This window comes from Rhagoletis zephyria, unplaced genomic scaffold (assembly GCF_001687245.7).
Source record: "Rhagoletis zephyria isolate East Lansing unplaced genomic scaffold, Rhagoletis_zephyria_1.1 Rzeph_scaffold_02704, whole genome shotgun sequence".
Taxonomy (NCBI): Eukaryota; Metazoa; Arthropoda; class Insecta; order Diptera; family Tephritidae; genus Rhagoletis; species Rhagoletis zephyria.
The window spans coordinates 7,971-18,572 of record NW_016159788.1 but is presented as its reverse complement, the minus strand read 5'-3'; the positions used below and the strand labels follow the sequence as shown (position 1 = coordinate 18,572).

The 10,602-nt window shown below is 34.4% G+C and overlaps 1 protein-coding gene across 1 annotated transcript in view; it reads right to left on the bottom strand.

The window, feature by feature from the left end:
* Positions 1-10,305, bottom strand: part of LOC108367501 (potassium voltage-gated channel subfamily H member 8-like) — a 63,831-nt gene extending 53,526 nt beyond the window's left edge. Inside the window, exons 1-4 of the mRNA XM_017622119.1 lie at positions 10,251-10,305; positions 6,102-6,340; positions 3,702-3,930; positions 2,407-2,570 (exon numbers count right to left, since the gene is read on the bottom strand). Of these exons, the coding sequence (XP_017477608.1) occupies positions 2,407-2,570; positions 3,702-3,930; positions 6,102-6,340; positions 10,251-10,305 (687 nt within the window). The remainder of the gene's footprint in view (positions 1-2,406; positions 2,571-3,701; positions 3,931-6,101; positions 6,341-10,250) is intronic.
* Between the last annotated feature and the right edge of the window lie 297 nt (positions 10,306-10,602).

Here is a 10,602-nt window from a genome sequence, read left to right as displayed (position 1 = left end):
CAATGTTAAAATGAGTATGCCGTGCAGCTTACTGCGGCTTAGATTTAGACTTAAAAAACGGAAAGGAAGCAAGTAGCGAGTAAAGTAAACCAGAAGTAAAAAAAGTAAAAAAATTATATGGTCGACAAAAATCAACAAATTTAGGGGAATAGCATCATTTCTGCTTAAACATGACTTAAAGAAAGGCAATGTATACAAATTTTGTGTATTATGTTTGTACGAGAATATTATGTTGCACTGCCGTTGGATACGATTATCAAAAAGTTGTGTGTATGCTAATAACAAATAGAAAGATGAAAAAATAAGAAACAAAAGCTGTGTAAAAATCCTTCTGTAGTAAATACTTATGAACTTTAACTTATTTTTTTCAATTTTTTGTTCCTTTTATGAAATATTCTGCCAAAAAGATTTAAACTTTACTACACCCTTTTGGGGTTAAAAAGAAGGTGTTTTAATAACGAATTTTTTCTTATTTCTTCTGCTTCTTACTTTACAGAATTCTAAGAAAAAAACGGCATTTACAGCTTTTGTCGTGTTTTCATTTTCGCTGTTTTTCAGTACTCTCCTGTAATATCACTCTTTCAGAATTTTTAGACATCTTTTCGGGGCTTTCGCATTTTAATTTTCGGGTAATTTAAGGATATTTTCTATACTTTTCAAACTTTTTTTTTTTTTAATCTTTCCGGAGCTTTTTTTGATTTCTTCTCTTGACGATGTCCGGATTTTTCATTGACATTTTCGAATACTTCGTGTTTTCCTTCGAGGAATTTCCACTAAGTTTAAAGAGGGTTTTGGAGGTTTTCGGAATCTTTATTCCTTATTTCTGAGTATGAGTTAATAGTTTACTAAAAAAGTTGTTCTTATGTAATTTAAAGAATTTTATACGTCACAACTTAGTTAAAGGACTTAAGGAGTAGGTTGTTTTTCTAATTTCGATTGCTTTAAAAGACTAAAGTTGTATAAACGTGTGCGAAAGTTGGGTTCGGCGTTACAAAAACAGCCAAAGTCGAGTTAATTAAAGTATTAAATAGCGCTAAAACTAGTTGTCAAGTACATACCATAATTTTTTCATACATACAGTGGTGGTCAAAATGGATGAATGGTGTTTCGTTTTTAATATTAAAAATTTTTTTCTAGCTAACATTTTTTTGTTTTTATAAAAACATGTTTCATTCTTTAGCAGAAACCATATAAATCACACTTACAAACTTTATACAGAATTAAGAAAAATTCCACGAATTTTTATCTAAACTCCGACATTTTTAACCAGAAATTTTATAAATGTTTTGGGTATGCAATTAACATGCTTTTAAAATTTTAGTCAAATGAATGCAAGTTTTAAGTGGCTACAAAATCGCACTGATTTTTTATTATTTTTATTTTTTTTTTGATGGCGTTTTGCAATTTTTCCATATAAACATGAATTTCTTGTGGAAGACTGTTGACAATACCGTTTGCGAAAAAAATAAATAAAAATCAACGCCAGTTTTCCTAAATCTCGCTATTTGTATGAAAAAAAAAAGCCGCCAACAAAAAAAAAATTAAAAAACCGATGCCGATTCTTTAGCCGCTCAAAGCCTGCACTTATCTTACAAAAATTGTATAAGCCTCTTAACTGCATACCCAAAAAATTTATAAGAATTCTGTTTAAAGAGCTCTCAATTTAGTTAAAAATTTGTGGATTTTTGCAAAATTCTGCATTAAGTTGGGAAGTGTCATTTATATGGGTTTTGTTATTGTTGTATTTTTATAAAAAAATAGCAAAAAAATTTTGCCTGAAAAAAATTTTAAATATCAAAAACTAAACACCATTCATTCACTTTTGACCGCCACTGTATATCCATCTAACTGAAATCACCTTTACCAGCAAAATCAATTAACTCAATTTCTACTCGACTGAACTGTGGGTGGAGGGATGTAATTGAAAACTTTTTCTTCGTTTGAGGACCTACCCGGTCTAATATGTATTTATGTATGTGAAGATTTAGTACATTAGTACAATTTTAAACACAAGCAAATGTAGAAAACTTATTCAGCCCCAAATAAGGCCATTAAGCTTGGCAGTTAAACTCTCAACTGCTCGCAGCGCTTTGTCAACAAATGCAGGTCAACATTTAAGAACAGCCACCAGCCATATCTTGGCAAGCTTTAAATTGTATACTGTAACAAAAAAAAAAACAAACAAAATAAAAAAATTAATGAAAAAGCTAGGATGAAAAACTTTTTATAAAATGCTCAAAAGAAAACTTTTAACAAACTAAAATATGTAGGTTGAAATTTCATCAGTAAGTTAAAATTTCTTAAAGCTTTAAAGTCGACAAGAGATTTCTCTGACAAACTGCCATGCACACCAACTCCCTTTCCTTGCTTATTTCACTTTGACATGCCTTCCCGGCCAGCACTCACCTCTCCATTGTACAGATCCGATGCGTAAAGATGATCGAATGGCAATGCCGCCAGCAAATCCACCACAAACCAGCCGCGCAAATAGTTAATGGCAATCAGCTTTGAATCGGAGACCACTTCACCTTTGCTCGAGACGAATGTTGTACGAAAATTCAATAAAATGTCTGCAAAGAAAAAAGCAGAAAATATATAAATATTGACACGTAATAAAATATTCACAAGCCCTTAAGAACTTGTGGTCGTATGTATGTAAGTAAAAGGTGAAATAAATGGGCATGGAAATTCAATAAAAATAAATTCTATGAAGTAGTCTGCGCCGTTGACTAAATAAACGTCATAAAAGTCTACAAAACGCGGTGGAAAGCTAAATTAAAACGTGAAAAATAGATGCAAGCAGACTACTTAGTCGTAAAGTGAATATTTGCGCAAACGAGCGAGTGACCCTTTTCACTTGAAGCATTTGATTAGATACCTTTCCAAAGAAAATTGAATGCGAATTTGCCATTGCGTATGAGTAATTTAAATATTTAAATGCACTCGCAAGCGCACTAAATCCACTTGCTTGTCTTGCTTTTAAAAAATTAAATTAAAATCAATGCAAAAATAAATGAAATAGGTCTTTAAAATCAAATGAGATTACGAATGCATAATTTTCTTTTTAAAGTAATAAGATCTAAAAGTTAAAGAAAAATTAAATTAATTAAAAAAAATAAATTTAATTTCCAAAAATTAAATGACATTAAAAATTTTTTTCTTTAAAATACTTAAAATTAAAAAAAGGTGCTTTAAAAAAATAATGTAAGTTTTCTTAAAAAATCTAAAAATTAAATTTAAAAAATGTATTTAAAAAATAAACAAATTACTAAAGTTGCCTAAATTCAAATGCAATAAAAAATACTTTTCCTTTAAGAGCAATAAAATTTAAATATAAAGAAAATATATTTAACAAAGAAACTTAAAAAAGAAATAAATATAAAAAGACTTTTCTTTTTAAACAGTAAAATCGAATAGCCTTATTCATAAAAAATAAAGGAGCTTTACAAAAGGTTTATAAATTGAAAAATTTATGAAAATTTCAATTCATAAAGCTTTTTAAATCTGCTTTATTTTTTATGAATAAGGCCATAAAAATGTTATTATTAAGATATTAAATTTTAAATTAAAAAAATGGAAAATTTATGAAAACGGCAATTTGTAATGCATTTTAAACCTGCTTTATTTTTTATGAATAATGCCATACAAATTTAATTAAAAAAATATTAAATTTTAATTCAAAAAAATTAAAATTCTCTTACCTGCTATAAAAAGCGCTTCGACAATGACATCCGATACCATTGTTTGCCGATCCGCTTTGGCAAATGCCGCATTGTATGGCACCAAAACTGCCACATAGAACGTGGACACCAATATAATCCAATCCCAGAAGCCTTTAAAAACGCCATAGTGCGGCAGAATGAAACGTGATTTTTTTATTGATTGTGTTTTATATTCGGGAAAAGGCGCCTCTGTTGAATGTAGTAAATTCTGCAATGAAAAGGGTTAACAAAAGAGCAGTAGTTAGCAAGATCTGTACAAAAACGGTTTATGAAAAAGTAATAGCATGAAAACGAATATTATTTTAAAAAAAGTGCCCACCAGAAGTAAGGCAGCCAAAACGAAAAGAGAATTGTTCCCTAAAGCCACCTACTGCACTCCATTGTACAATATTTATTGCTATACATAGAGTGACTCAAACAAGTGACCACGGGGTTTTTTTTTTTTTTTATTCATAATGTTTTTCCGAGTTAAATTTTTTTGTTGTTTTTTCTAAAAATATTGTCCAAGCTTTAACCAAAATTTAAGAAAATTCAACCAATTTTTACCAAAATGTCAACTTTTAAATCTGAATCTTTAGAACCTTTTTGGGTAGCCCATATAATTTTAGTCTAATGAAGTGCGGGCTCCAAATGGCTTAAAAATCCCCTTGATTATCGAGAATTTGTTTTGGAACTTATTTAAGGGAAATTGAGAAGTCTTTGGAGGCCAAAGATGTGGCGCTGGGATGTTTAAAAGGATAGCAAATATTAACAAATCCAAAACCATTACATTCGCTCCAGGACAAGATTCTTATCTACGAAAGCACCTCCGCAGGCTGGAATGACCTTCGCTCTGCTATCGTCCATTGTAGTAGGCGAACTACTCTGCCTTCCTAGTGAAAATCACTTCGACAATCAGGGAAATGCGGTTGACAGTGTCATAGTAATCAGAGGCAGGATCGAAGCACTACCTCCAACTTCTACGGAATGCTCTTAGCATAGTCGCCAATTGGTGCGGTACCAATGGGTTAAAAGCAAACCCCATGAAGACTAGCATAGTTATTTTCTTTAGAAAAAGGAAAAGGGACCAATTTCTTGAACCATTCCTTTAAGGAAGAAATATACATTTCGCCAAAGCGGTCAAATATCTAGCAGTTATCCTTGATTACAAACTATCGTGGAAAGGCCAGAGCCTCTATGTGGACCCCTCAGGAAACTTATGGAACAGAACTGCGGCACCATACCTAGCACGGTGGATGTATGATATAATCTCCAAACCCTTTCTAACATATGCTACACCCGTCTGGTGGAAGAAGGCTGGTCAAGCTCAGTAAGCTACAATGACTAGGCTGTGTGGGCATCACAACCCCAACCACGACTACCGAGATGCTTCTTGACCTGACTTCCGTACACATTGTAATCAAGAAAGAAGACACGAAGTTGGACTGTAGAACAAGAAGCTTTAGCTTTGTGGACCTGTGCCTTCCGAAATGTAAGTTCACGCAAAACTTCAAGGTCTTTTGCCCCGAGAGGAATAACTGGTACTACGATTGACCCAATCCCAGGGAGGACAGCTACATCTGGCATATTGACGGTTTCGAGACTCAGCACGGCGTCGGAGCAGGAGTTTACGGCTTACCACCCAGACAGCCCATTTTAACCAGCATAGAGCACTGAACTATATCTAAGGCCGTGGAAAGTGGGACTACCAGCAAACACATCTACATACACTCGGAGAGATCCTTGCTTTTAAAGCAGACGTGGTCGTCTTAAAGCTGGTGTGGAACTAACTTCTTTAAGCTTTTAATACTTATTGGGGATTCAGTGGAGTTATGGGCAATGAAATGGCAGATATTCACATGCCCAAGATCCTTTACTGGTCACCAATGGAGCTTCATTAGGCGAAAGTAATATGTCTGTATGAAGAACGAAGCGGAACATTACACACAACACAAATACGGAAGATAGCAGGCAGGCTAAGTCTTTGATTGCGGATATATAAACGAAAATAACCGAAGAAGTTCTTCGCCTCAGTAGGCATGAACTATTAATTGTTACGGTATAGGCTATGCAATGAAGCACAATAAACAGCAGTGCACATTATGTGCCACTTTAAAGCTCTGACTAGGACCAGACTTCGATCCTTAGGATCAAAGAAGACCTATAGTTGAATAGAGGTTTCTTTCGCGGTAACTGGATGACGTGCTCCCTCCTTCAAATTTAATCTATTCTAACTTAATTATAGCTATAATCATTTTAAACTTCATTTGAAAGGAAATAGTGTTCCCGTGAAATAATTAAACTTAGTATAATAAGAGTACTACTTACCCTTATGTATAACTAAACCAATAATCATTTAATGTACAATTGTATATATATATTTGTATCATTTATTCTTACATTTCCTAATTTCAATTTCGTCTTAACCTTCTCCGGCTTATAGTGGCCAGATAGTTGATAGAGCACAGCACGACTACGTCGTCGTCCCATATTACAGCCAGCAGGTACATCTAGATTATTGCCCTCCATGCCATCGCCATCCGCGTCCGTTGTCGGTGGGCCACCCAGCCCGGGTAGGCCGCCCAAGCCGAGCATGCCAGCATTGGAACCGGCGCGAAAACGCGCACCCAGCAAAGCAGCTGTAAGGGCAAAAACTTTGCAGCGTAAACAAAAAAATTGCGAACGGAAAGAAAAGCGACAAGAGGGTATAAATTGAGTAGGGTTACAAAAAAAATGTTTGGCATTATCATATGCAATGCAAAAATCAGAGAGAAGTAATAAATAAAATAAAATTAGAGAAAACATTAAGAGGTGCACAAGGTGAGCAAGGAAAAGGTGCAGACATGTGTGGAGAGTTGGAGAGTTACGTATATGGAGAAAAGTCGAGCGAAAAAGCAAGCGAAAGAGAGAAAAAAGAAAAGAAGTATAAACAAAAGAAGGATTATTAATGGTATTATTTATGATTTTTATTTTTTTTTATTTTGGGTATGTACATACATTCACACATACACATATTTAAGTGCATATGCACATGTAAACATTTATAAAAAAAAATTATCAATTGGTATTTATCTTGGAGTTTTATTTAACCGTGTGTGGGTGTGTGGGGAAAACTTTCTTAGGTATATATGTATATTGAAATTTTTTTTCAAACTTTTATTTACATTTTTTGCATAAAACATAAACTAAAAATAATAAAAATGTAACTAAATACTAAGTACTTGCAATTGTTCGAAGCAACTTACTCATGCCATAGTGCATTCATTAGTGGCTAAAAACTTCGTTAAAAAACAAAGGTCTTAGCCACACGCCCATCAGCATACATACTTTTATATGTGGTCTAACAAATAGCCAGCAAAGCTCTACTCTAACAAATTTGTATTTTTATTTTTAAGTTTTGAGCGCCATTGGCGTTAGATTGTTCAAGCGCTTAACATAGCAGTTGGAAAAAATTTTCATTTTCATGAGCGCAGTAAAACTTTTCTCATTTTATACGCAAATATTAAAACTAAATGTTCAACGTGTTCGCTCAAAACGACTCCATGCGTCCTTCTTGCTTTGTTTTTGCTCCGGCAAGGCTAGTGCTCAACGATTTTCCGAACACTTATTTTATTATGTACGTATTTATTAGGGTGGTTCTTCAAAATAAATATAAACATCTATATTTTTTATGAGGCACCCTTTTATTTTGTTCTACGTGCAAAGTAAAAACAACCACGAAAATTTTAAAAATTTTAAAATAATTTTAGGGGTCGCCAGGTATATCAGGGTTTGAAAAAATTTATATCTGTTAACTTAGCATATTATTGAAATATATTAATTATAAATTCATAGTCATCTCCAATGGATTCATCAAGCAGTATTGAGCTCTCCAAAGACTGCCATTTTGGCTAAGTTTTTTCAGAATAAATGCAGCATTTTTCAAATATTTTCTAAGTTCTGTAACGCCAGAGATGGGCAAAGTAGCTCCCAGGAGCCTTTTGCACTTAGGAGCCGGCTTGGCACATTTAGGTGGTAGATGAGGGGTAACATCAAGAGCCAGCATGAAGGGGGAAGAAGAGCGTAATCAAATTTCTTGTACTCCGACTCTCATTACTAATATATATGATGCTTTTAATGTATTTTGTACAGCCCTTTTAGCTCTTGCTTAGCACTTTCTGGCTCTTTGACGGCTTTAGGAGCCAAGAATCTGCCCATCCCTGTTCTATACTGTAACAAATACTGTACTATACTAATAACTTATGTACTATATATTTTTGTTTGTCTGTTTGAACTCACTGTGATGTGGTTACGTTCAAAATTTGTCGAATTTTTGCAATTTGAAGAAATCTAACATTTTTCAAACCCCTAAAAAATATTTAAAATTTGAAAAGTTTTGTGTATATCTCTGTTAGTACTTAGAACAACATTTAGATGTTGATATTTTAATTTTACAAATATCCCTGCTGCTTGATTTAAAACAACCTAGTATTTAAAAAAAAGTCTGGTAACGTATGAGCAATAAACTAACAAGATAATTTGTATTAAAACAGGTTCTAAGGATAAAAATACGTTACTTTTGTGTGAATATTTTTTCTTTCAACCTCAAAATGACCCTTGAACTTTAACTGGTCCTGGACTCCCGTTGAAGTGTTGAAAAAAAAAACTTCCGAGAAAAAATACTCAAACAAAAGTGGCGTCTTTTTGTCCACAGAATCCGAATCTGTAATAAAAACATACATGTGTTTAATAAAAAAAATGGATAAAAACATTTTTACTCATTTAAGAAGTCCAGGACTAGTCGAAGTGCGAAGATCATTTACAGGTTGACAAAGGCATTTCCGAATAAAAGCTTCAAACAAAAGTTATCTATTTTTTCCTTGGAACCCGAATCTGCAGTAAAAATATATACATATCTAATTTGAAAAACCGTACTTCCGGTCAGTTTCACCCATTTCCGGTAGAAATCAGAAGTCGTTAATACCACTAAAAAATAAAGTATCCCCGATTTAGTAGGTAAATTTTTTTCGGGTTTCAATAAAAAAAGGTGTCTCTCCATTTTAGAGGGGGCGGACGGGTAGTCTTCGACACCCTGTATACATATCTCATTCAAGATGTTTCGACTTTGAAAATTAATCTTAAAAAAAAACAAGTAAAGTAAAAAGTATTTTTTAAGACAAGCTTTTAAAAGTGGTAAGCAAAAAAGAAAAATCGACCCTCATACCACCAAACGGCTGAATTTTTTGTTGGGGTACTTCTTTCCATTTAAGTAAGCGAATATTATTCCGAAATAAAAGTCCTTTCCGGTACTTGATTAAAATTTTTTATTGCAAAATGTTTAAATATGCGGCTTTTCTCGTTTAGACATTTCGGTTATAAAGATATTAAAGTCCTCTTTAATTTGGTACCAAACTTGTTTAATTTGGATAAGCGGTTTGTTTATTATCCGGAAAGGACTTTTACTTCAGAATAATATTCGCAACAACCCTGCTCCAGATTGTCTAAACCATTTCAATAATGTGAACTGTGATAATTCTCGTATTTAAAATTTCGATATCTCCGCAAAGTCTGCAGCTGGGACAGTAATGCAATGTAAAATCATGTACGCCGATAAATCGTTTCCTTGTACAACCAGAAGAGGGCCACAGCACTTTCACAGCAATATAATTTCGCCAGAATTTTTTTTTTCTGCTTGTAAAAGGGGCCCGTAGTATATTTACCTACCATGTCCTTCCCAGGAAGGATGGGAGCAGTCGAAACGTTCCTCGCTAATTCGAAAGCTTCGTGCTTTAGAGATCTACGGCATTTATTGAGCGAATTTGTTTTGTCAATGCACGAGTTTAGAGCTCTCAGGGATGCTTGTCTGTGCCGAGAATGTCCTTCTTCTTCTAACTGCGAAGAGAAGATTCTACCTCCTTTGATCTGAGCCATCAACATATCTGATTATAGCGTTGCGTATGTGGTGAGGTCTGGTGTTTCAGTCCTTCAAGTTGGTACGGTAATAGTTATAGTTTTTTGCGAAAGTGTTTTGATAGTATGCAGTAGCCAGTACTTGCAAGTATCGGTATAGGTCCCTAAAATTTTCGAATGGCCGTACCTTGAGACTAAAACCTTGCCTCTCTGAGTCTGAGTACTGCAATAATGTCTATCTCACGAGTAATTGCGTCAAGCGGAAGCAGATGTGGAATCACATTCAGAGCTTCTGTAGGCGAGGAGCAAAGAGCTCCGCTTATGCATCACTTCTTTGTACAAATTAAAATCGTTTAAGCGTTGTTCACTTACTGATGTAAAGCCACCAGACTTGAGCTCCGTAGAGCAAACTCGGACGAATAATCGCTATTTGGATCGCGCAAAATATCCAGTAGCCTATTTGACACACACGTTCCATTTTACAGTCATTCCAGAGCAGGGCATGTTCGAGAGTTACTCCAAGATACTTGGCAGTAGATTTAAATTTAAGTTTTGAACCAGCATCGTCACTATCCATCGAGGTGGAGAGATACCATCTTCCTGCGGAGTGCTTCGCCTGATAGACCTGCGACTCGTTTGCCGTCCCAGCTCAAAGCTTACCACCCAGAAACACAACCAGTGTTTTATCCACCGTCAGATCCTTCAGGAAGAACATTTTTGAAAGCCCCTACTATGTCCAGGAATGCCACTAATGCAAATTAATTTATTGCCAGTGACGAGCAACGAAAGCAAGGGTGCCCACGAACACAATGGGGGACCCGTGATGGTGTTATGCTTTTGTCTTGTACTTACGTACTTTTGCTTCTTCTCTCTCCCCAAGAAACAATAGCCCTAAAATTTTATTGTAACCCAATGAAAAGACTAACACCAGAACAAAACAGTGTAATGAATAAAAAAGGATTGAAACAAAAACGCCGAAACTGAACCTTCACAAATATTTGTGTACGGTAAA